The 27,475-nt window shown below is 46.9% G+C and overlaps 1 protein-coding gene across 2 annotated transcripts in view; it reads right to left on the bottom strand.

Annotated features, from left to right (window-relative positions):
- The window catches only part of TCERG1 (transcription elongation regulator 1), a 112,118-nt gene extending 86,644 nt beyond the window's left edge, over positions 1–25,474 (bottom strand). Inside the window, exons 1-6 of one of the 2 annotated variants that reach the window (XM_069764072.1) lie at positions 25,384–25,474; positions 13,793–14,021; positions 13,281–13,469; positions 6,116–6,464; positions 5,613–5,852; positions 246–308 (exon numbers count right to left, since the gene is read on the bottom strand). In XM_069764072.1, coding sequence (XP_069620173.1) covers positions 246–308; positions 5,613–5,852; positions 6,116–6,464; positions 13,281–13,469; positions 13,793–14,021; positions 25,384–25,433 — 1,120 coding nt within the window. In that variant the 5' untranslated portion in view covers positions 25,434–25,474. The remainder of the gene's footprint in view (positions 1–245; positions 309–5,612; positions 5,853–6,115; positions 6,465–13,280; positions 13,470–13,792; positions 14,022–25,383) is intronic. The other variant, XM_069764073.1, reaches the window with a different exon arrangement.
- Positions 25,475–27,475: the final 2,001 nt, after the last annotated feature.

The raw sequence follows: 27,475 nt of genomic DNA, 5'->3' as shown, positions 1-27,475 counted from the left end.
AAAAGACCACAACACTTCGAGATATAGAAAAGAACTTTAGCAATGTTAGAATAACAAACATGTGCGTTATACATTTAATATTGCTTCAAGTCAGGTAAACTATAATCTAAGTCACTATACTTATGTGCTGGGGGGGTAGGGGAGGGATCGCGAAAATGCTGCATGGACAAATAAGGGGGATTATGTACACGTGCATTCACTACCATGCCAAACAACCACAAACTAAAACATTAGGAAAAAGTTACCGGTTTTGGTAGTAGCCACTGTCTTTACATACGGGCAGCTTACTATTTGCATCATTGCTACACCTGTAAAATGGATATGCAAACAGATTTGAACATGACTATCACTGTCCACTAGCATGGGGCTGGACACCGCGCACATTACATCAATAACCAAACCTGAAAATGACTGAACTCTGGAACTTTTCTATTATGACAGTTGTGATGGTACATTCTGTGATATGCCCGACCCCTACTTTACAGCTGTGAGTGTAAATGACTACCAATCCCTACCACTGTAGGACTCAGAAATCTATTCCAGAAGTTCCAAGCTCGTACATATAAACAATAGGTGGTAATGGACAGAGGAGCAAAGGCTACAGGGTCATGTGTCAAATGGAATGACACCAGTATTCTGGAGGCGCTCACATTCACATTACGGATCAAGGTCCTCAATTATCAGAACCTAGATAAATGACCTCTGAGGCACGACTGCTAACTTGGAGACACGCAGAGGAACACATACACTGAATGTGAAAAGTGTGTATGCAATCACTAACACAGATCTTAGAGTATTTACAGGGGTATTGAAATAAATCATTTCCTTAGATCTTTTGGGGATCCAAACACAAGAGATCACTAGAATAGTGGCTTGATGTCCCAGAGTAGTGAATAGATAGATACCCATTGAAAAAAAAAGTAAAAGGTCTGAAAAGTCTGTCATGCCTAAATAACTCCCCGTGGACATAATCCGTGTATATAATAAACAGTCTACGGGCACACTGCACACCCTACAACGCTGCCATCTGCAGTCATTTTTTAAGCATTACAACAGATTTTCCCAAAAAAATGTTAAATTGCTAGGAACAATATACCGTACCTACATTTTTCTCTGCTTCGGGCACACCCCGTACATTATTCTAACCTTCCCCATAGTATTTTTTTTTTCTTTTAGCATGAGATGGTACCACCAATGTCCCCCCAAAAAACACCTGCTGTAAGCTGCAGAACCACTTCTATTGCCCTGTACAATTTATAGAGGACTAACCCAAGTCCTTACATCCAATTTATTCATAGACTGTTATACCCCTGTACATTATCGAAAGTCACTTTCATGACCAATAACCTTCTCAGATTTTTTTTTCCTTTTACACTGAATACTGCTACCCCACAGCTAGAGTCGGTCAGGAACTTCGCTGCCAAGTTCTTCATAACCTATACATCTGAAATAAAGATTTAAAGTGAACCTTTCACCAGTTTTGGACGATAAGAGATGCGGTCACCACCTTTCAGGGCTGATATATGGCATTCTATAATGTTGTATATCTGCCCCCAACCCGACCTGAAAGAGAAGAAAAATAACTTATTATCCTCACTGGGGGCGGTCCGGTCCGATGGGCGTCGCTGATCTTGCTCTGGCGCCTCCCATCTTCTTATGATCCCTGTCCTCCTGCTTGTTTCGCGTGGATGACACGTGCCTTCGTCATCCACAGTCTCCTCGGCACAGCGCTCCCGGGCAGGCGTGTTTCTCGACCCTGTCGAGCTCATCGCAAAGTGCTGTAGAGCACCAGGGCTCCTTGACCTTTCCCGGGACCTGCGCACTGCAGTACATTGCTCTGCCCTCAACAGGGTAAAGAAGTACGCCTGCGCCGGAGCACGGTGCCGAGGAGATGGGTAATCCAAACGAAGCAAGCAGGAGGGCGGTATCGCAAGAAGGGAGACGCTGGACCTAGAAGAGTGACGCCCATCGGACCAGAATGGCCTGCAGGTGAGTATAATAAAAGTTATATTACTTCTCTTACAGGTCCGATCAGAGGGCAGATATAAAGCATTATAAAATGCTGTATATCAGCCCTGAAAGGTGATGGCAGTATCTCTTGGTGACAGGTTCCCTTTAATTTGAATAGGTCAGTAGAACTACCCTTCTAAGACATTTACATGGGCATACAGGTCATAGAAAGTTGAATAAAATAATACGGTAATATCTGCAATCCACTTTATATAAAATGAGCTGTTAAGATCTACGGGCCAGACACACATCTGTATGATAATCTGTCTCCCGAGCTTATTTAAATGAAAAGGGGCATTACCAGTGTGAGACATGTAGATCATGAGAACAGACTGCCAGTCATTACATCTATCTCACTAGTAACATTCCCTTTAATTTAACCCCTTCAAGACGCAGCCCTTTTTCGTCTTTGCGTTTTCGTTTTTTGCTCCCCTTTTTCCCAGAGCCGTAACTTTTTTTTTCCCGTCAATATGGCCATGTGAGGGCTTATTTTTTGCGGGACGAGTTGTACTTTTGAACGACACCATTGGTTTTACCATGTCTTGTACTAGAAAATGGGAAAAAAATTCCAAGTTTGGTGAAATTGCAAAAAAAGTGCAATCCCACACTTTGTTTGCTAGGTTCACTAAATGCTAAAATTGACCTGACATTTTGAGGCCTTATTTTTTGCGTACCGAGCTGACGTTTTGGTGCAGATACATTCTTTTGATCGCCCGTTATTGCATTTTACTGCAATGTCGCGGCGACTAAAAAAAAACGTAATTCTGGAGTTAATTTTTTTTCTCACTACGCCGTTTAGCGATCAGGTTAATCTTTTTATTTGAGAGATCGGGCGATTCTAAATAGGTGTATGTTGGATTTTTTTTATTGTTTTATTTTGAATGGGACGAAAGGGGGGTGATTTAAACTTTTATATTTTTTAAACATTTTTTTTTAAACTTTTGCCATGCTTCAATAGCCTCCATGGGAGGCTACAAGCTGGTACAACTGGATCGGCTCAGCTACATAGGAGCGATCTTATGATCGCTCCTATGCAGCTGAATTACACAGGGTGGCACTCACAGCAAGCCGACATCAACCATAGAGGTCTCAAGAAGGCCTCTAGTTGTTATACCGACGCATCGCTGACCCCCGATCACATGACGGGGGTCGGCGATGAGTGCATTCCCGGCCTGATGGTCGGAAGCGGTAGTTAAATGTCGCTGTCAGCGTTTGACAGCGGCATTTAACTATTTAATAGCGGCGGGTGGATCGCGATTGCACCTGTCGCTATTACGCGCACATGTCAGCTGTACAAAACAGCTGACATGTCGCGACTTTGATGTGGGCTCAGCACCGGAGCCCACATCAAAGGGGGAGACACGACATGTGCAGTACTAGTACGGCGCATGCCGTGAAGGGGTTAACCACTTCACGACATTCACCGTACATGTATGGTGCAGTGAGAGGTGAGATCCCAGACTTGTGTGGTGCGCCGCTTCACTCGTAGAATCAGCTATTGGTTTTGGCTTTCATCCTAAGTCATGTGACAAGGCTCATTAGAAAGTTGACATTGACTTTTAGGATTGCTACTTCCTATAGGTGGCACTGGAGTTCTAGTCCTCTACTTCTCTGAAGAGACAATTTGCATATTTCTCAGAGGAGCATTACAGCTTAAAAGTACCTTCACCTCGGCATGTCAGACTTGACATGTCTCTCTCCATACGGAGGAACATTACCCCTTAGAAACCGGTCAGACGACTCACACAGCCAAACTAGATCTCACACTTTGCAATAATGAGGGGCAACACCCCGAAACACTGTCTGCAAATTGACTGGCTTTTATCCAAAGTCATGTGACAAAGCTCGTTGGAGAGTCAATAATTTAGTGATGGACAGTCCGGCTCTCTTGGCTCCACTCACCAAGAAGAGCCGGCTCTTTTGGATCCTAAAATGGATCCCTATTAGGCTACTTTCACACTAGCGTTAACTGCAATCCGTCACAATGCGTCGTTTTGCAGAAAAAACGCATCCTGCAAAAGTGCTTGCAGGATGCGTTTTTTCCCCATAGACTTGTATTGACGACGCATTGCGACAGATTGCCACACGTCGCATCCGTCGTGCGACGGATGCGTCGTGCGACGGATACGTCGTGCTTTGGCGGACCGTCGGCACAAAAAAACGCTACATGTAACTTTTTTTGCTGCCGACGGACCGCTTTTTCCGACCGCGCATGCGCGGCCGGAACTCCTCCCCCACCTCACAATGGGGCAGCGGATGCGATGAAAATCTGCATCCGCTGCACCCGTTGTGCGGCGCTTACAACGCTAGCGTCGGTAACCTCTGCCCGACGCACTGCGACGGGTAGAGCACGACGCTAGTGTGAAAGAAGCCTTAAATATGTGCTAACAATATGAACACATATTTCAAATGACGCAAATGTCGTCGAAACCCTGCCCACCCATGGCCGAAACACCGCCGACTTGCAGCTAGCCAATTAAATTGATGAATAGGCGGAGGTTGTGTCAGGTAGGCGGAGTTACAGGCTTTGGGATGAAGTGGTTAAAATAAGCTCTGCAGGCAGATTCTCAGGGAGGCCTATATCTGGACTAAAGCTCTTAATAGCCCATTTAAATATTTAAAAAAATGTGGATTTCTCTTGAACAAGACATCGGATTGCACATATTAAAGTAACATTTTATTCAACTTTCCTACATTCCCATATAGACGGCTTAGTTGGGTTGATCTTACCGACAGATTCCCTTTAACCTCCAAACTACTTCACAATACATGTGAGGTTACACAAAAACTACTCCAAAAATCCCCTCTACCTTACTTTTAGGATACATTCCCATGTGCTGTATCCACTGCAGAATTTTGTAGCAGAAATGCTGCAGATTTGACTCATATTTCACCCTTTGACAAAAACAGATACTGAAGAGCCTCATCAATTGAAAAATAAACAAAAACCTAAAAAAGGCCCTATAAATTGTTAGGGATTATAGCAGGGCCAGAAGATGGAGTGGGGGTGCCATTACGCATATTGTAACTAGGGTGCCAACCCCTGTGGTAAGGTGAGGAGAGGTAGATCAGAGAAGAGGGCTAGAATCAGCACTGTATTAGCCTTAGGCCTCTTCCTTACCTCATTTCTTTCATATACATGAATATTAGTATTTTTAGCCTCCACATTAAAATTATCATGATCTTAAACTTTATTAAAAGGTTTTTTTTGTTGTTTTTTACTCACATTTCAACCTTTGCATTGTAAGAAAAATCTTTAAAATCCAAGGCGCCAGTCAGTTTTGAGCTGTGGATTTACTCCTAACAAACAAGACCTTTAAAACCTCATTCTAAATGTGTTTTTTTGTAACATGCAAATATTTGACGCCCAGGAAATCTAGACGGACAAACCCCATTAACCTCCACATATGGGGTTATTCTGCAGGCTAACAGCGTTACTATCGCACTTCGCCAAACGCTGTGGGGAGAAAATTAACTTTATTCCCCCGCATTGTTCTGGTTTCAGACGCCGCTCTTGCGTTCGCCATCACCTTTTCTGGGTAAGGGCCTGTAAACACTAGACTTGATGTACACAGACAGAAATACAATTACTGATACATTACCTGGTAGTGGTATGGGCATGCCAGGAAGGGGAACACGAAATGGGGGTACCATAACGGGAGGAAAAGCTGGAATTGCTGCGGTGGGTTGTGGCAAAGCATGAGGAATAGTGGGCGGCAATGACTGGGACAGCTGCTGAGAAAGAGTCTGTATTGAAGAGACTGTGGGCATAGAAATGGCAACACTGACTGCAGGTGTGGTTGTCACAGAAATACTGTGAGTTTGCTCAGGAGCAGATGAACCTAAATGGAAGAAAAACAGTATACAGTTACTAAGAACTAGCTATAGATCATATGCTGAAAAAACTCTAATGAGTTTTTTTAAAGGAAGACTAAGTCCATTCATAATTCCCCACAAATTATTCCTCTGCACCCACCTCCTCTTCTTACATCCCATCACAAAAATAATAGAGAACCATATAAGAATTATTCTAGATCAGGCACCCCGTACCTGAAGTATGAGATCCAGCATGTGGGAGTGGAAAATACTCTGAAATCATACTTACTAGGCACAACTTGTGACAGAGACGGCGATGTGCTAGTGCTTGTTGTAGAAGACTGACTAGATGAAGCTACAGATGAAGAGACCATTAATGTTGGACTGCTTGTAGTTGGAGAGGCTCCCGAGACTGCCTGGGCATGAGTGACCTGTGCCTGCACTTGGCCTGGTCCCTGAACTTGCGCTGCTTGCCCCGGAACCACTTGTGCCTGGACTACTTGAGCTTGAGACTGCACTTGAGCTTGACTCTGGACTGGAGCTGCCATGAGTGGAGTCAGCTCAGATTGCTGGATAACTTTTACACCATCGGGCTTAGTCCATGCAGATTCACGGGTACGAGCATTGTAGAAATAAGCCTAAAGAAACATGAATAGATGAAAATGCTTACGGAGACTTTTATATTGATGATCTATGCCAATTTTCAGCAGGCTCACCAATTAATTGAATAAATTCATCAGCAAAGCACAGATCCACACTTTTAGTAGAGGTTGTGTCTGGTCCAGCAGCTCGGTCACATTTACTTTGAGACAGCCGTAGTATCAGGCACAGCTGACCTATGTAGCTGTGCCTGGTGAACACAAAATGGGAGTATGGTTCACGAGAGCACCATTGCATCCTTCTATCAGCTAATTGATTGGTGACCAATGATTCGGACACTCACCATTATTAGGATCCCCTTAAAACATGCAGAAAAGGTTTCTACTTCAACATGCACATATGCCTTGTGTTATAATAAAATAAAAGTAGTAAGAAACAAAATTATATTGTACACTGAACTTAAAGGGATTATCCGGGAAGACAAAAATGTATTCATAGCGAAATTATTTCAAAAACTATAAAGCGCACAGACAGAGTATTATCAATTGTCACAGTATTCAGAGCTACTCAGTGACAGATGTAGATGCTGAATGTACCCCCCACCTTTCTTTCCAGATGCTACATCACAGATAAGGGGGCATGGCTTGCTCATTGCTTACTATGCAAGCCAGATCACTGATCAAGCCCGATATCCTGTGTGCCAAGCCTGGCTGACCTGTCCTGCGATCTATGCTGTCTTAATCACAGCTTAGCTGTTAAAGTCATGGCTTCCCTCCACGCTCTGACAGGACGCAGATGAGGAGCGCAGCTGCAGGAAATTGAGGATTGAAAATACCATGTATGCAAGCCACTGTCTAATGTTATGTCGATAGCAATACATTTTACCTCTCCGCAGAACCACTTTAAAGTGACAGTATATCTATATATATAATTGCCTAAGGGTTTTTCCAGCTGTCTGTCTGTCCTGGAAATCCCGCGTCTCTGATTGGTCGAGGCCTGAGACCGGCACAGCACCGACGTAGAAATCCCGCGTCTGATTGGTCGAGGCTTGAGACCGGCACAGCATCGACGTAGAAATCCCGCGTCTCTCATTGGTCGAGGCCGCCAGGCCTCGACCAATCAGCAACGAGCACAGCGACGATGATGTCAAAGGACGTAGACATCTCACGTTTCTGATTCAGCGACGGGCACAGTATCGACGTAGATGTCATAATGGTTGCCATGGCGACGATGATGTCAAAGGTTGCCTCGACCAATCAGCGACGGGCACAGTCTGCCGCGAATTCTGGAATCATCATTGTCCATATACTACAGGGACATGCATATTCTAGAATACCCGATGCGTTAGAATCGGGCCACAGTCTAGTATATTATATTTTTCTTAAAGGGAATCTATCAGCAGGTTTTTGCCACCTCATCTGAGAACAGCCTGATACAGGCAAAGAGACCCTGAATCTAACGATGTATCACTTAGATTACTGGGTGCAGCCATTCAGACACAGTGTTTAGATTTAGTAATGCAGCAGAGCTGAGAAAGCTAACTCCGCCCACTCCATGCTCTGTATATACAATGTCTATAGACAGTGAGGGGCCTATCACAGGACAGGGCCTGTCAGACTAGCATCAGGGGCTGCTGTGCCCCAGCAATGACAAGTACCTGCTGCTAAAACAATCATTACAAGCAAATAAAACCACAGACATCGCTGAAATCTGCACTTTAACCCCTACCTCATGCTGTCTTCAGATTACATAGCAAAAGCCTGCTGACAGGTTCCTTTAAGTACCCACAGTGTGTGTTTTATTTTAAAGGGGGATTTCACGACAAAGTTATCCCTTATATATGGGGTAGCAGATAATTCACTAACTGCTGGTGGTATAACAGATGGGACCCTCAGTGATCCCAAAACTGGATTCTGAAGAGCCCAATTTAAACAAATCAAAGAAGGAGTAGGAGTACCTCCTCTCCATTCAGTGTCAATGGGACAGTGGGAAAGAAATATCGGAGCACTCTGGTCTGCTATCTCCAGAAGTCCATAGACAACATATGGACAATAAATAAAAGTCCATTGCTCTTCTACAGAGTCCCAGGCATCAGACCCCAATGATTAGTAAGGTATCCCAGAGATAGTAAATAGCTTTCAATCTCAAGAAAACCCTTCTCAGTCATGGAGCGGGTTCAGGAGCTTAAATTTCTGCCATCTGTGTCCAACAGCAGAGGTCAGAACTATGCTCCACCTACTGCTTTAACCACTTAGATACTAATGTCAGTCTCTGACAGGAGCATCTAAATGGCAAAAAATGGCGAAAGCCCCAGTTGTTACCATCTACCACAGGAGATAGTGATTTACCGCTATATACTGAAATACTGTAGTGTGCAGTACATAGTATAAGTGATCAGACAATCGCAGGTTTAAACTTCCCTGGTGGGACTAAAAAAAGTAGAAAAAAAAAAAGGGCAATTTAAATAACCCCCTTTTAATCCTTATTAACCCCTTCATAACCCAGCCTATTTTGACCTTAATGACCTGGCCGTTTTTTGCAATTCTGACCAGTGTCCCTTTAATAACTCGGGAACGCTTCAACGGATCCTATCGGTTCTGAGACTGTTTTTTCGTGACATATTGGGCTTCATGATAGTGGTAAATTTAGGTCAATAAATTCTGCGTTTATATGTGATGAAAACGGAAATTTGGCGAACATTTTGAAAATTTCGCAATTTTCACATTTTGAATTTTTATTCTGTTAAACCAGAGAGTTATGTGACACAAAATAGTTAATAAATAACATTTCCCACATGTCTACTTTACATCAGCGCAATTTTGGAAACAACATTTTTTTTTTTGCTAGGACGTTATAAGGGTTAAAATTTGACCAGCGATTTCTCAATTTTACAATGAAATTTACAAAACCATTTTTTTTAGGGACCACCTCACATTTGAAGTCAGTTTGAGGGGTCTATATGGCTGAAAATACCCAAAAGTGACACCATTCTAAAAACTGCACCCCTCAAGGTGCACAAAACCACATTCAAGAAGTTTATTAACCCTTCAGGTGCTTCACAGCAGCAGAAGCAACATGGAAGGAAAAAATGAACATTTAACTTTTTAGTCACAAAAATGATCTTTTAGCAACAATTTTTTTATTTTCCCAAGGGTAAAAAGAGAAACTGGACCCCAAAAGTTATTGCACAATTTGTCCTGAGTGCGCCGATACCCCATTTGTGGGGGGGAACTACTGTTTGGGCGCACGACAGGGCTCGGAAGGGAAGGAGCGCCATTTGACTTTTTCAATGAAAAAATGGCTCCAATCATTAGCGGACACCATGTCGTGTTTGGAGAGCCCCTGTGTGCCTAAACATTGGAGCTCCCCCATATGCGACTCCAAGGAACTTATCTAGATGCATAGTGAGCACTTTGAACCCCCAGGTGCTTCACAAATTGATCCGTAAAAATGAAAAAGTACTTTTTTTTTTCACAAAAAATTTCTTTTAGCCTCAATTTGTTCATTTCCACATGGGCAACAGGATAAAATGGATCCTAAAATGTGTTGGGCAATTTCTCCTGAGTACACTGATACCTCACATGTGGGGGTAAACCACTATTTGGGCACATGGCAGGGCTCGGAAGGGAAGGAGCGCCATTTGACTTTTTGAATGAAAAATTAGCTCCAATCGTTAGCGGTCACCATGTCGCGTTTGGAGAGCCCCTGTGTGCCTAAACATTGGAGCTCCCCCCCATATGACCCAATTTTGGAAACTAGACCCCCCAAGGAACTTATCTAGATGCATAGTGAGCACATTGAACCCCCAGGTGCTTCACAAATTGATCCTTAACAATGAAAAAGTACTTTTTTTTTTTTTTTCCACAAAAAATTTATTTTGGCCTCAATTTGTTCATTTCCACATGGACAACAGGATAAAATGGATCTGATCCTAAAATTTATTGGGCAATTTCTCCTGAGTACACTGATACCTCACATGTGGGAGTAAACCACTATTTGGGCACACGGCCGGGCTTGGAAGGGAAGGAGCGCCATTTGACTTTTTGAATGAAAAATTAGCTCCAATCGTTAGCCGACACCATGTTGCGTTTGGAGAGCCCCTGTGTGCCTAAACATTGGAGCTCCCCCACATGTGACCCCATTTTGGAAACTAGACCTCCCATGGAACTAACCTAGATGTGCGGTGACCACTTTAAACCCCCAAGTGCTTCACAGAAGTTTATAACGCAGAGCCGTGAAAATAAAAAATAATTTTTCTTTCCTCAAAAATAATTTTTTAGCCCACAATTTTTTATATTCACAATAGTAACAGGAGAAATTGGACCCCAAAAGTTGTTGTCCAGTTTGTCCTGAGTACGCCGATACCCCATATGTGGGGGGGAACCACTGTTTGGGCACACGTCGGGGCTCAGAAGGGAAGTAGTGACGTTTTGGAATGCAGACTTTGATGGAATGGTCTGCGGGCATCATGTTACGTTTGCAGAGCCACTGATGTGCCTAAACAGTAGAAACCCCCCACAAGTGACCCCATTTTGAAAACTAGACCCCCCAAGGAACTTACCTTGATATGTGGGGAGCACTTTGAACCCCCAAGTGCTTCACAGAAGTTTACAACGCAGAGCCATGAAAATAAAAAAATAATTTTTCTTTCCTGAAAATGATGTTTTAGCAAGCAGTTTTTTTATTTTCACAAGGGTAGCAGGAGAAATTGGACCCCAATAGTTGTTGCCCAGTTTGTCCCGAGTATGCTGGTACCCCATATGTGGGGGTAAACCACTGTTTTGGCGCATGTCGGGGCTCGGAAGGGAGGGAGCGCCATTTGACTTTTTGAACGCAAGATTGGCTGGAATCAATGGTGGCGCCATGTTGCGTTTGGAGACCCCTGATGTGCCTAAACAGTGGAAACCCCTCAATTCTAACTCCAACACTAACCCCAACACACCCCTAACCCTAATCCCAACCCTAAACATAATCCTAACCCTAATCCAAACCCTAACCCCAACACACCCCTAGCCACAACCCTAACCCCAACACACCCCTAACCATAACCCTAACCACAAGCCTAATCTTAACCCCATTTCCAACCCTAGCCCTAATTCCAACCCTAAGGCTATGTGCCCACGTTGCGGATTCGTGTGAGATTTTTCCGCACCATTTTTGAAAAATCCGCAGGTAAAAGGCACTGCGCTTTACCTGCGGATTTACCATGGATTTCCAGTGTTTTTGTGCAGACTTCACCTGCGGATTCCTATTGAGGAACAGGTGTAAAACGCTGCGGAATCCGCACAAAGAATTGACATGCTGCAGAAAATCCAACACAGTGTACCCACGCTGTGTTTTCCGCACCATCGGCACAGCGGATTTGGTTTTCCATAGGTTTACATGGAACTGTAAACCTGATGGAAAACCACTACGAATCCGCAGCGGCCGATCCGCTGTGGATCCGCAGCCAAATCCGCACCATGTGCACATAGCCTGATTCTTAGGGTATGTGCACACGATGCGGAAAACGCTGCAGATCCACAGCGTTTCCGCCGCTGCGGGTCCGCAGCAGTTTCCCATGAGTTTACAAAAAACGCTGCGCACATGCTGCGGAAAAAACTGCGCAGAAACGCAGTGGTTTACATTCCGCACATTTCACTTCTTTCTGCGGATTCCGCAACGGTTTTACAACTGCTCCAATAGAAAACCGTAGTGAAATCCGCAGAAAAACCGCTGTAAATCCGCGATAAATCAGCAGCGGTTTTGCACTGCGGATTTATAAAAACCGCTGCGGAAAAATCCGCAGAGGACCAGAATATGTGTGCACATTCCCTAACCCTAGTTCTAACTGTAGTAGAAAAAAAACATTTTTCTTTATTTTATTATTGTTCCTACCCATGGGGGTGATACAGGGGAGGGAGTTCAATTATTTTTTTTTTTATTTTGATCACTGTGATAAAACCTATCACAGTGATCAAAATGTACATGGAACGAATCTGCCGGTAGGCAGATTCGGCGGGCGCACTGCGCATGCGCCCGCCATTTTGGAAGATGGCGGCACCCATGGAGAAGATGGACGGACACCGTGAACCTCGGTAAGTATAAGGGGGGGGAGTCGGGGCACATCGGGGGTCGGAGCACGGGGGGGGCGGGCAGGAGAACGGGGGAGAGGAGCACAGGACGGAGGGGATCGGACCACAGATCGGTGGACTAGGGGGCGATAGGTGGGGTGGGGGGCACATCAGTGTTTCCAGCCATGGCCGATGATATTGCAGCATCGGCCATGGCTGGATTGTAATATTTCACCAGTTTTTTTAGGTGAAATATTACAAATCGCTCTGATTGGCTGTTGAAAGTGAAACTGCCAATCAGAGCGATCGTAGCCATGGGGTAAAGTACCACTCCCCCTGTCCCTGCAGATCGGCTGAAATTGGAGTTAACCCTTTCACCCGATCTGCAGGGACGCGATCTTTCCATGACGCCACATAAGCGTCATGGGTCAGATTGGCACCGACTTTCATGACGCCTACGTGGCCTCATGGGTCGGGAAGGGGTTAAACATGTAAAAAAAATAAAAATACAATGAGAAGCAATCCAAATGTTGCATCTACCCCAAAATGCCATCAGCTTGCCATACAGAATAAAAACTGTACAGATGTTTGAAAATGGTGACATAAACCATTTTTGTTTCCACCACTTAACGTGTGGGTGTTAAGATAGACATATGTTCCAATTTTCTCACCTAATACTAAGGCAAGAATTGTGTCATGTAACAGTAATGTAATTTGAATTTAGAAATTACTCTTACAGGAGAAAGTGAATCATTGTGCTTCCCTCACAGGGGAAATACATGTTATAAGGGGTCTACTAACCTTTCCATCTGGAGTCTTGTTCTCCACCCAGATCTCCTCATTTGGAGGCAAAGTTGGTGCTTGTGTTGGAGCATTGTTTGGACTGGGATTAGTGATGGTGGCAGGTGAAGACACCGGTGGCATGCCAGGTGGAAAAAGCATTCCAGGAGGTGGCATACTTCCAATATGTGGGGGCATAAAGGGAGGTCGCTGAGTAAAGGAGGAGAAAAAAAATAATAATAGGCATTTATTTTCAATGCAACAAGATAAATGCTCAGTGGTTCTGACAACTTCTATTTAACTCTAGTGCTGAGTGTATGGGCACATTAATGGCAACACTGATCTGAACGTTTTCTAACATTCTCTACAGAGGATATACGCTTGTGTTCATTTGCAGGACATAGTTTCAATGCCCACTGTGAACAGACACTGATGTGGGAGAACTCACGGTGCATGAGCCTAACTGTATAACCACAACAGATAAAATGTTATGCCATCATCCTGAAGTGCAGCAGTACTTGTACTGTTATTACCTGAAGATGTGGAGGACCCATCGGAGGAGGAATACCACTTGGTGGTGGGATTGGTGGCATATTTGGATCGAAAGGAGGTCTTCCAAACGGGGGGCGTGGAGGTGGTGGAGGCCCTCGCATCATGCCAAAAGGAGGTGGAGGGCGTAAAAGAGGAGGGGGGCCCCTCAAAACAGCAGCAGGCGGCGGTGTGGGGCCACGAAACCGCAACGCAGGCTGTTGCTGCACCATTCTGAAAAATTATTAAGGTAAACAAAGATTATAAATTTAGCATCAAAAGTTCTACGTTCAAAACCTACCAAATATACACACAGACATTTTTAAAAAGGGCCCAAGTTATTGATTTCTTTTGTAACCCCGAGGTCTTGCTAGGCAGACAAACATTTAGTTCACAGTCCATTGCGCCGCTGGTCAGTCCACAGGCCAGTGTAAACTACATTTATGTAGCTATGCAGATTTTTAATATACCGGTATATCAACAAAAATAGACAAAAAAAATGAAATTTGAAACATTTGAAAAAACAGGATTTTTGGTTGCTTACCGTAAAATCTGTTTCTCGGAGCCTTCATTGGGGGACACAGGAACCATGGGGTGTATGCTGCTGCCACTAGGAGGCTGACACTATGCAAATAAAAAAGTTAGCTCCTCCTCTGCAGTATACACCCTACCGACAGGAAGTAGGATATTCAGATAGTGAGAAAGCAGTAGGAGAAGCAACGTGTAAAAGAGGAATAATAATAATAATAAACTTTATTTACATAGCGCCAACAAATTCTACGGCGCTCCATAGATTAACAGTTTCAAACACTCGAAGAGTGTTCAAAGAACTCAAACGTATACAGTAAACAGAGCTGTTCAACTTGGGAGGGTGCTGTGTCCCCCAATGAAGGCTCCGAGAAACAGATTTTACGGTAAGCAACCAAAAATCCTGTTTTCTCTATCGCCTTTCATTGGGGGACACAGGAACCATGGGACGTCCCAAAGCAGTCCCTGGGGTGGGAAAAACAGACTTCCATCAGGTCCAAGGACTCACCACTGCCGCCTGCAGGATCCTTCTGCCCAGGCTGGAGTCCGCCGTAGTTCGGCGAAACGTGTGGATGGAAGACCAGGTGCCGCTTGCAAAGCGGAATCCATCTTTCGGAAAGCGGCTGTGCTAGCCAGGGAGATCCTCACTGCCCTGACGAGGCCCAGCCTGTTCAACGATCACTCCAGAGGATGAATCGGAGCTGGACAAAAGGAAAGGTATAACGATGTCCTCGTTGAGGTGGAAAGATGAAAACCACCTCGAGAAAGGAAGGAAGGCAGAGGCCTGGGACCACCTTGTCCTGGTTTAAAATCAAAAAAGGAGGTCGGCAAGAAGCGGCCGCCAACTCAAAAACGCGGCGGATCAAAAAGATGGACCTGAGAAAAGCCACCTTCCGAGATAGAACTGACAGGGAAAACTCCCTGAGAGGCTCAAAGGGGGAACCCCTAAGCACAACCAATCCAACCTTTAAATCCCATGAATCCACAGAGGCCCTGTACGGAGGGACAGCGTGGGCTACTCCTTGAAGGGAGGTCTTAACCGGTGGCTGAGAAGATAACGTCTTCTGAAAGGGAAGAAGAGCGCAGGAACCTGGTCCTTTAGGGAACTAAGAGCGAAGCCCGAATCCAGCCCTGCCTGAAGGAAAACCAAATGGAAGGCAGGGAAAAAGGACATAGGTGAAAAGTGGTTGGACTCGCATCAACGAAAGTAAGCCTTCCAGGTACGATAGTAGATCCTGGAAGAAGACAAAGGCTTCCCAGCCTGGATTATAGAGTGACTCATCTGGGCCGAAAGGCCGGACGCTCTTAGAACTGTGGAGTCCACAGCCACGCCGTTAAACTGAGCGACCGATAATTCGGGTGGCAGATCGGACCCTGAGACAGCAGATCGGGTCCGTTGGGAATGCACCAGGGGTGTCCGCGAGAAGATTGACGATGTCTGCAAAGCAAGACCTCCTGGGCCAATCCGGGACGATCAGAATGACCAGCACCCATCCAGCCTTGATCTTTTTCGACAGCTTGGAAAGCAAGGGAAGGCGTGGGAACCGATAGGGGAGCACGAACTGCGACCAAGGAATGGCCAGAGTGTCAACACCACTGTGAGAGGATCACGGGACCCTGGGCCGACCCGAGGGACCTTCCTGTTCAATTGGGATGCCATGAGGTCCACCTCTGGAGTCCCCCATCGAAGAGCAATCCGATAGGAAACCTCCTGAAGTACCATTCCTCTGCCGCGAAGCTCTCGCGGCCGAGGAAGTCGGCGGCCTAAATGTCCACGCCGGGGACATGCACTGCGGAGCTCACCAGGACCATTGCCTCTGTCCAAAGGAGGATCCTGGAATCTTGGCCGAGGCCAGAGAATGCCGAGTCCACCCCTGGTGGTAGGCATAAGCCACTGCTGTGTCATTGTCTGTCTGGATTCGAATTGGCAGGCTGCTGAGAATCCTTACCCAGTGAAGGAAAGACAGAAAAGATGATCCGGGACTCGAGGACATTGATCGGCAAAGGAGGCTCCTGCACCGACCAACAACCCTGAAAGAACAGGAGACAAAGCCCCGCGCCTCCGCGAGCGGACGGGCGTCCGTCGTCACCACCTGCCAGGGAACTGGAAGGAAGGATATGCTGTGAAGGATCTACTCTGGGATAAGAGAAGTGACCTCGGCCACCAGTCGAGGAACCATATGACCTGGGAGAAAGCCGGATCGGACGATGCAGGGAGAAGACAGACCTGTACCCTGCGATAAAATAGCCTGCTGAAGAAGTCTTGAAAGAAACGGGCGAAGGGCAAACTGCTTCCGATGTTGCAACCAAACCTCCTTAGGGCCAAGAACCCTGGAGCAAGCGAACTTCCTGACAAAGGAGGGATATCCTGTCCTCGGGAAGGAAGACTCTGGTCCGACAAGTGTCGAAGAACATGCCCAGAGATACGAGACGCTGAACAAGACGGAACTTCTTCCTGTTGATGAGCCACCCGCAACGGTTAGAATGTCGGAAAAGATGGATAGACTTTCGGGAGCCTGAAACCGAAATTCCTGAGCCTCCATGAAAGTGATTACTGAACGAGGGAATATCATCCTGAAGTGTCTCCGACGAAACTTCCTGTACAGCAAATGGAGATCCGGACTGGGACGAACCTTGCTGTCCTCTGTCAGTACAGAAAGATTCGAAGAGAAGCCTGTGAACCGATGAACCATTCCTGTTCTGGGACGGGAACGTTTACCCCAGATTTAAGGAGGGAAACAATGGCTGTAAAGAAACCCGGGACTAGAGCGGGGTCTCTTGGAGGTTGGGATTTGAAGAAAACGATCCCAGGACCGTGAAATGAAGATTTTGTATCTAGAGGGTACAAGTGCCCTGGCCCATGCGCCCTCTACTGAGGAGACCCAGACGTCCCTGAGGAACAGGAGACGATTGCCCGGTCTGAGAAACGGGCTGGGGTCTAGTCGTGGGTCATGCCTAGGTGGAACTTCCAGTCCTGGACCTGGAGAATCCACCTTAGGAGTAGCAGGCACGCCAGGAAAGAGTGAGTCGAAGAATACCTTCTTCTATCTAACGTGCCAGTGGCCTCTGCTGTTGCGAAGAGGAATCTGATGCCGCAAAACTACGAAAAAGGTCAAAAAGACCGAAGTAGCCGCCTAAGAGGAAGTAGGCGAGGTCTGGAGAAGGGGACTGGTGCCGCCAATGTCGTCCTTAATAAATTTGGTCCAGCTTGGAACCGAAAAGGACGTGAACCCTGAAAAGGCAGGCTCGTAAGGGACTTCTTTGATGACTCTTGAGCCAAACAGTGCGACAGCTGGCAACAACATTACTGGGCGCCTGTGCGGCAGAAGACGCGACGTCCAGGGCACAAATTATTCCCCGGCGTGAGAAATCTGGGAGGCAAGTTCCGCCAGCCGACCTGATGGAGCTCCAGCTTGAATGCCCCAACGGAGTTGTTTAGCCCCTCGGATACAGACTTCGAAACCCAAGTGGAAGCCCAAGCTGGGCATTGGGATGATGCGGCAGTTTTGAGAGCCGACTTCACGAAGGATTCCATGATCCTATCGATGGAATCTTTCAGAGCCGCCCACCGGACAGCGTAAGGACTGTGTTGGTGGCAAGTTTAGCAGCCGACGGATCCACAGGGGGAGAGGTCGTTCTCTAACGCCTCTCATTCCGGTTGGCAATGAGATCCGGAGGAAAGAGATATGAGACTCCAAAACGCTTGTCTCTTTGAGAACGTCTGGTCGAATTCGCTCTTTCTCTGGACAGAAGCTCCTTGAATTCAGGATGAGGAGCAAATACCTTGGGAGGTAGCTTGGACCGTCTAAACGAAACCGCCTGATCTGCGGGTTTCGTAGAGGAATCTTTGATGCCACAGGTCTGATTGGTCGCTCCAATGAGGCTTTGAACCATATCCCTCATGTTAGCGATTTGGTTCGAATCCAGCCCCAAATTATCCTCCGAAGGTGTATCAGAGAAAGCCTCGCCTGACTCAGGGGAGGAGGATCGGGAGGACGCCGACTGCAGAGGAGGACCGAGTGTCGAGATGGAGCGAGAAGAGGACTCAGACTGGCATTCCTGTCTGGACCTTTTTCAGCTAGCCTTGGAGGGCTCGGACGGAGCTTTCAGCGACCCGGTGGCTACTGCGGGGGTCTGCAGGGGTAACCGATCCAGCACGGACACCAGGGTTGAGACACCCGTGTTAGATTGGCCACCGATTGAGACGAAGAGGAGGCCCAGCCTGGGACTGGGGAATCACTCTCGGGCGGATCGGCCGGGGGATCCTGGGCGGTGGGCACAATCGGGTTGCTGCAGGAGTAGGAAGACGAGAATGGCCCCCTTTTTTGCCCGAGTGGATAGAGGGCAGGGGGGTTGCAGAGGGGAATGTCAGTCTGCAGAGCAGAGCTACTCACGGTAGACGAAAAACGGGATCCGGAGGACGCTGTTCGGCTTGATAGGATGGGCCTCCGGTAAGAAGTCGTCTTTTAGGCAGGAGGGTGATATGAGCTCCTGCCGCAAATTGGACCGATCTGCGGATGTGACCGTGGTATGGGCTCCTGAGATGTGGCGACGGATGTCTGTCATGGAGGAGAGGTGCATGTAAAGGAGTCCCAAGATGGCGCCAGTGGGCGGAGAGAAGGCGGGCCGCAGTCAAAATGTGCTGGACTGCGCCCCCTTTCTTCTCTCATCGGGCGGGCTTTTCTCCCGCCCGATGAGAGAAGAAAGGGGGCGCAGTCCGGCACCGGAAGTAGGCCCAGGCAGAAGCCGGGGCCTAAATTAGCGATCGGTGCCGGCATGGAAGAGCCGCAGCGGTGAACAGTGCGCCGCAGAAAGCGATAGGTGAGCGGCCGCCTACAGCGCGGGAATAGCGCAGCCGCCGGTCCAAAGCGGAGAGGCGGTCTGGCAAGCCGCCACGCTGAGGGAGGATGCGCGGCGCTGTAAGCGGCCAGAGGTGCGGCGGCCGCGCTGAAAAGAAATGAACAGCCGCATACAGCGGCCGGAGCAGGGATGCCGCAGCGATGCGGCGGCTGGTAAGCCGCCGCGCTGAAAGGAAATGAACGGCCGCATACAGCGGCCGGAGCAGGGGAGCCACTGAGGGCCGCGCTGAAGCTGGGGCTGGATAGGGGGGGGGGGGGGGGAAGCCTGCAGGACCCGAGGCGGGAATGTCCCCCCTGAGCACGGCCACGCAGATAGCGTGCCCGGACAAGAAGCGGCGCGGTGTTCCGTAAAGGCAGCCGCGCCGGAACAGGGGACAGGGAGGCCGCATCCACGGAAGTGGCGCGGCTGAAAAGAGATGCGATTCGCATCAGAAAACCCCTAAATAGGAACCCCCTTTTTTTTTTTTTTTTTTTTAGGATCCAGGGAAGCCACAGGGTGGGGAGGGAAAATACTCACCTAAACATCCCCCGCCGGTACTAACCTGGAAGGAATGAGACGTCCACGGAGCTGATGGACGTCCTCGTCTCCTCCGACCGACAGGCTCTGGTGGGCGAGTGGGTGGGGGACGGAGCCAGGACCGGACTTCTGAGCACGCTTGTGTGCTAGGATCTTGGTCCTGGTGAGGGATCTATGAGGATACGGGGTGGCAGTACACGCCGTACTCATAGTCCGCATTGTGGGAATACAGGTGTGACTGCTCACCCTGTATCCCTCCGGAAAAACCTGAAAGGAAACGACGCACATTGAGGTAGATAAGGGTCTAATGAAAGACCCGTGTCCACCTCCTACTGACACTAAGCTAAACTGAATATCCTACTTCCTGTCAGTAGGGTGTATACTGCAGAGGAGGAGCTAACTTTTTTATTTGCATAGTGTCAGCCTCCTAGTGGCAGCAGCATACACCCCATGGTTCCTGTGTCCCCCAATGAAAGGCGATAGAGAAAATGTTTTTGAGAAGTATTATCTATTTTGAATGTTTTTTTAAGTGTTTTCACATGGCCTAGATTCATGCACATGCGCTGTGGTGATCTTTTTTGTCTATATAATGCAGTTTTGCATCGTGCACTTGTTCACATTAGAAGTGCTGGTGGTTTTTGTTTTTTTTCTGGACTATCAACAAAAATATACATATAATCATTTGGCTCCTACATTTTTAAATTTAGAAGCCAAAGTTATCCCAATGTTTTTTTTCTGCCGTATATACTCGAGTATAAGCGAACCCGACTATAAACCGAAACCCCTAATTTTGCCACAAAAAACTGGGAAAACTTAATGACTCAAGTATAAGCCTAGGGTGGAAAATGCCGCAGCTACTGGTAAATTTCAAAAATAAAAAAAATAGATACCAATAAAAGTAAAATTAATTGAGACATCAGTAGGTTAAGTGTTTTTGAATATCCATATTGAATCAGGAGCCCCATATAATGCTCCATAAAGTTTATGATGGGCTCCATAAGATGCTCCATACAAAATACGCCCCATATAATGCTCCATAAAATTTATGATGGGCCCCTAAGATGCTCCATATTAAAATATGCCCCATATAATGCTGCACAAATGCTGATTATGGCCCCATAAGATGTTCCATAAACACATTTGCCCCGTATAATGCTGCACAAATGCTGATTATAACCCCATAAGATGCTCCATAGACTATTATGCCTAATACGCTGTTGCTGCGATAAAAAAAAAAAAAAAATGACACTCACCTCTCGTCGCTCAGGCCCCTAGCACTTGCTATCGTGACCTGTCTACGTTCCACCGATGGGCGCTGCTGTGTCTTCCACGTCCTCGGCACTGACGCTCAGGCAGAGGATGATGGGCACACTAATCGCGTCATCTGACATGAGCGTCACTGCAGACGACGCAGAAGACGGAGCGGCGCTGACGGTGGAACGAGGGACAGGTGAATATTGCGCACTGCTCCCGTCATACTCATCTGCTCCTGGTGCGGTCCCTGCACGTCCCTGGTTCTCCGGGCACTGACAGCTTCTTCCTGTATTGAGCAGTCACATGGTACCGCTCATTACAGTAATGAATATGCGGCTCCACCCCTATGGGAGTGGCGTCGGGTCCATATTCATTACTGTAATGAGCGGTACCATGTGACCGCTCAATACAGGAAGAAGCTGTCAGCGCCCGGAGAACCAGGGACCGCGCCAGGAGCAGGTGAGTATTATTAGACAGCTGCCACTCCCCCTCCCCTGCCAACCCATGGAAATTACTCGAGTATAAGTCGAGAAGGGTAATTTCAACCTAAAAAAATGGGCTGAAATTCTCGGCTTGTACTCGAGTATATAAGGTAACTTGAAGCCCTGTGTATATACAGAAAAAAATATCTAATTAATAATGGGAATGTCATTGTGCTCACTGCCAAGGGGGCTTCTAGTCAGCTTCTGATTAAACCTTGTGATGAGTGAGGGTGATTGGATAGTGTTTTCAGAGTGCTCGAATACCTATAGTAATGAATCCCCCGTCTCCTGTAATAAAACAAAAATAAAAAACAACAACAATCCTCACTTGTCCGTCGTTCTGCCCCACGCCATAATCCATGTCAGGGGGATAAATAGTTTTCAACCTGGACAGTGCCAAGATGCAACAGTCCAGGCTGCGAACCACCGTGATCTGCGGTGATCTCACTGAGCTGAACTGTGGTGAATTCAGTGACTTTTTCCCGCAGTGCTGAGGTCAACAAAATTCAGCCTGGCTGGGAACGCAGCCTCACTGACCGGTGGCAACCTCGATGATGTCACTGATGCTGTGCCCACAGCAGCTCATTCACAAGTGTTTCTCAGAATGGACGGTCGCATCTTGGCACTGTCCAGTTTGGAAACTATTTATCCTCCAGACATGGATTACGGCATGGGATTTTGTTGCTTTTTTTTTTTTTGTTTTATTACAGGAGACGAAGGATTCAATGGAATGGGCATTATACTCACCTGTGTTTGTTATTTTTAAATAAAAATGGAAAAGTGAGTTTTATTTCAAATAAAGGACTTTATTCTGTCTGTGCATTTATTAAGCATAGAACTATAGGCTTAGTAATGGATAGGTGTCATATAGACATCTCTCCATTAGTAATCCATGGGCTTGATGTCACCTGACAATACAAGGTGTCATCAATCCCACAAATATGAAACCCACTTGCCAACGCTACAGGGAAAATGGGAAGAGCCGGGCAAAGCGCCAGAATTGGAGCATCTAATAGTTGTGTCTTTTCTGGGCGGCTGTGGGCTGCCATTTTTAGGTTGGGGGAGTCAATATTCATGGCCCCTTACCAGCCTGAGAATACCAGCCCCCAGCTGGTTGTCAAAAATGAGGGGACCTGAAGCCATTTTTAAAAATGTTTTATTTAATTTAAAAAAAAAAAAAAAAAAAAAAAAAAAAACAGTGGGGACCCCTTTCCCCTTTATTGTTGATAAACAGACTTGCTAACACTGATGGCTGAGGGTTGCAGACCCCAGATGTGAGTTTTGCCTTTGCTGGTTATAGAAAATACAGGGGAACCCACGCCGTTTTTTTTTTTTTTTTTTTATTTATAGCGCAGGTGGCGGGTGATGAATACTTCCATCAGCCGCCGCCTGCTGTCTCTGTTATCAGTTGACTGTAACTCATCACTCTCTCCTGTTCGCCGGAAGAGAAGGGGAGAATGATGAGAGCCATCTTCAGCATCCGGCGACGGGTAACAACACTAACTGTACCGATGCATGTGGTGCTGATGCTGCACACGGTTGCTACATATGTGCCGCAAGTATTACACACACAGACAGACATATCTGATAACGTTTTTTTCCGTTACTGGAAAAAAAAAAGGATGTGTGAAACTGGCCTAACTGGGCGAGCCGGCTGTCAAACATGACGCCAGCAGCACTGCAGTCAGCAGAGCAGCTTGGAAGAGGAATTGCTTCTCTGATGACTGAGAGCAGCTGAATTGCCGACAGGAGTCGATGGAGAACGTCGTAGGGCAATGCACGCAGGCAGTTCGTAACGGCCTGCCTGTTAGTGCTTAGGCACATTTTTTTCCCCAAAGTCCCAGATATCTTCGTTAAGAAGTGTTCGACTTCAAAACGCGTTGACATATAAACCGCATTTAACCTTCACAGGTCTTTGACTCCCTCTGTCAACATTCTCCCTGTCCAGGCAGCACAGGAAATAACCCAAATGGTTCCACCTTTAATTGTTCTTCATCCTTTGGGTCTGCAGCAGCCTGTGCTATAAGTGCATTAAGTGGTTGTGCTTACACAGCCCAGCTCAGTGAGCAAATCTCCCTTTCCACCCGGATAAAACCCTGTTTGCAATATTGTCATTCAGTTTACATACCCACGTGCAGAAATAAACGCACTTGCACAGCTTGGCATGAAATCGGAATGTTCTGCAACCCTTAATGCCCTAGGGGACACAAATCATCAAGAGCCCCTGTTAGCAGCTCCCTTTGCAATTGCCTACAAATAACATCGCCGCTATGCTCAATGGGATACAAGTCTAGACGTGCTGCCAACCATGGCATCAGGTTTGGGCCACACTGGCGGCTCACAGTATAAAGAGCAACATTGCTCTTGGGACTTTTTTTTTTTGAGAAATAGTCTTACCACTTGGTCCACGAAATACATTACATACCAAGCCTAAGGTATTAAACATGGTCTACACCAACTTGGAAGGCATTTCCCCAACATTGGGCTACAAGCCAAAAGTTCAGCTGCAGTTGCTTTGACCTCACTCCATTGCTCTCAAAAGGCTATAATGGTGCAGAGCAAGAGGGCAACGGAGGCTTGAATGGAGGTCAGCCTGTTCCAGCAAACAGTCCCACTTTTATCTTGGATACAATCATAGCCAGAGATTAGTGTGGAGACAATGTAGGCAATGGCACGAAGAGGCCTTCCAAAGGGAACATCACACCGGTCCTACTACCGGGATTATGATACGGGATGGTGTAATGTACAGTAGTATCATAATCCCTAGAGGGGTAGAGCTGGACCCCTTTAGTCATCATTCCTGGTACTCTAACAGCTAAGCGTTAGATTAATTGGGTCATAGAACCAATGTCTCGGCCATTTTTTCACAACACCAGGCTGCATTTTACTCATTGTACTATGACTAGTCTGTGTTGTCTTAAAGGGACTGTCCACTACTAGGAAAACCCCTTCTCATTCCCCACGCTTGGCCCCGACAAAATAAAAAAGCTATACTCGCCTCCCGTGCCGCCTGCAGTGTAGGCACTCGCGGTCCCCCGTGCAGTTGTATGACACGAGGTGCCCGATGCTCAGTCAGCCTGGCGGCACTGTCCCCGCCTTCTGTCGAAATGAACATGAAGAGGAAGTCAGATCAGCTGCAGACCGGACTTTCTCTTCATGCTCAATTTGTCAGAAGGTGGAGACAGCGACGCCAGCGCTGATTAGGCCCCGGGCACCATGCGTCATACAACTGCACGGGAGCACCAGGATCATGAGTGCAGACACCACAGGAACGCCGCCGACACAGGAGGCGAGAAGAGTTTATTTTTATTGGGGCCAAGCGTGGGGAATGAGAAGGGGTTGTCCTAGTAGTGGACAACTCCTTTAACGTGCTACCATGGCCTGCAGCATCTCCAGACTTGTCTCCTATTGAGCACATCTGGAACGTCATTGGTCGGAACTCGCAAACGGAGCTGCCAGCAGCGGATCTTGATGATTTGCATGTCCAAATGCATTCAGAAAGGGGGAATATCCCTCAGACAACCATTAATAACCTCACAGATGGCAGCCAAGGAGTGCGTTTCTATTTCTGCACGGAACGCTCATACTTGAAACATAGTAAATCTAGAGGTTATGAAAGTCTTCCCATTTTTTAGATCACTAATGTCTGCTCATCCTGCGATTTGCAGAATCCCACAACTTTTCCTACTTGGTTTTTCAATTGCAGTGTTGTGGAGTGAGATAAAGTGGGTGCGTACATACATATATATATCTATATATATATACACACACACACACACACACACGTCTATGGCACACTGTGTGCGACTGCTATGTATACACACACATCCTGGACCACAGACACATGTGCACAACGAGCTACAGGACTGCTATAGTCCTCGCCCCCCACTACGGACCATACACGAGTGACTCCCCACAGACAGCAGACAAATGTCTCTCACAGGCCGGCCATTTACCTAATGTCGTTATTATAGCGCTCGACATCGGAGTCCCCGCGTTCCGCCATTACAGGAACAACCGACAAGCTCACAGCTGCTCCACCCACATACAGACAAACCACCTGACTGGCATACGCCTATTGCCATTGGCTGGCAGACACGTCAATCATTTAAGGTTCCGGGTTAGAAACACAAACAATTTCCGGGAGCGGAAGGAAAGGATCTGCAGTGTGGAACAGAGACGAGCACAAGTTCTAGCGCCATCTAATGGCGGCGGTGTGGAGCATGCGCAGAAAACATGTTGGTTTTGTAGGCGGGTTTTTTTTTTTTGCACGGTTGTCATTTGAAAGGTGATGTGTGAGGAAGGGCGATGTATGAGGAATGGGGAAGGCGATGTCTGAGGAACAGTGATGTGCCGGGAAAGGCAATGTCTGTGGAAAAGTGATGTGTGAGGAAGGACGATGGTGTGTGAGGAAAGGTGTGGGTATAAACTTAGAGATGTCATTGTAAGGAAGTCTGTCACCCCTAAAACTCTGACTAAACCATTTCTGCGGGTATGTAGGGTCTCAGCCCCTATAAAAGTTGTACCTGTAGTATCGATTTTAGCGGTTTAGTTGGTATAAAAACATGATTTGTTTTATAAGCAGTTGAAGGATCTTCAGTGCCCTTGGCTCTGTTCACCGTCACACCCCATTAAATTACATACTAAGCAGGAGCAGACAGACAGCTTGGGGCCGCTGTGCGGGAAATGTGTCAGGGCCCCCCTCCTTTTAAGGCGACAAAGCTATATATATATATATATATATATATATACATACTAAGGGACTGTGCTATACATAAGTGAGTATACGATATACTAAGGGACTGTGCTAGACGTAGTGATCGATAATAACGTCTTCCTCCACCTCCCCATTCCTAAATCCATTATTAATCCCCTTTCCTCTCATCCCAATCCCCCACACCACCATCCCATTATTGCCCTCTCCCCACCCCCATGATTGCCCTCTTCACCACCTCCATTATTGCTTTCTCCCCACCACCCCATTATTGCCCATTCACCACCTCCATCATTTCCTCCTCCCCCACCACCCCTATCATTGCCTTCCGCCCCATCACCCTCATCATTGCTCTCAACCCAATCATTGCCTTCTGCCCCATGATTGCCCTCTCCTCCACCTACAGACACACACAGCACCATTCATCTCTCTGCATGCGCACACACCTCTGTACACGGTATCCTGAAGCCCCACCATCACCAGCAGCTTCCTGTCTCGCACAGCCGCGGCGCTGAATAATGATGTCATTCAGCCACTGCTGTGTGAGACGGGAAGCGTGGGCAGGAAGCAGGTCAGATCCATTCCCTGCAGCTCCGCTGCCATTTTCTCCTGCAGGCAGCAGAGCTGCAGGGATTGCTCCCTGCCCGACGTACATGAGGGCAATCTGGCCAGGGGCCCCCCGAAGCCTCGGGGGCCAGATAAACTGGTCAGATTGCCGTCAATATTAGCAGCCCTGCCGGCAGGGTCGGTTTTAGGCAAAGTGGAGCCCTAGGCAAAGTTTAAAATTGGGCCCTAAATGCTAACATATGCTAACCATTTTTCTGTGTTCATTTTTCTCTCTCATCCTTACCAGAGCCATAATTTTTTATTTTTCCATCAATATGGCCATGTGAGGGCTTATTTTTTGCGGGACGAGTTGTACTTTTGAACGATAAAATTGGGTTTACCATGTCGTGTACTAGAAATCAGGAAACGAATTCCAAGTGTGGTGAAATTGCAAAAAAAGTGCAATCCCACACTTGTTTTTTGTTTGGCTTTTTTACTAGGTTCACTAACTGCTAAAACTGACCTGCCATTATGATTCTCCAGGTCATTACGAGTTCATAGACACCAAACGTGTCTAGGTTCTCTTTTATCTAAGTGGTGAAAAAAAATGTCAAACTTTGCTAAAAAAAACATTTGCACCATTTTCCCATACCCGTAGCGTCTCAATTTTTCGCGATCTCGGGCCGCTTGAGGGCTTATTTTTTGCGTGCCGAGCTGACGTTTTTAATGATACCATACTGGTGCAGATACATTATTTGATCGCCCGGTATTGCATTTTAATGCAATGT

This window comes from Ranitomeya imitator, chromosome 4, assembly GCF_032444005.1.
Source record: "Ranitomeya imitator isolate aRanImi1 chromosome 4, aRanImi1.pri, whole genome shotgun sequence".
Classification (NCBI taxonomy): Eukaryota; Metazoa; Chordata; class Amphibia; order Anura; family Dendrobatidae; genus Ranitomeya; species Ranitomeya imitator.
This window is presented reverse-complemented; position numbering and strand designations above follow the sequence as displayed.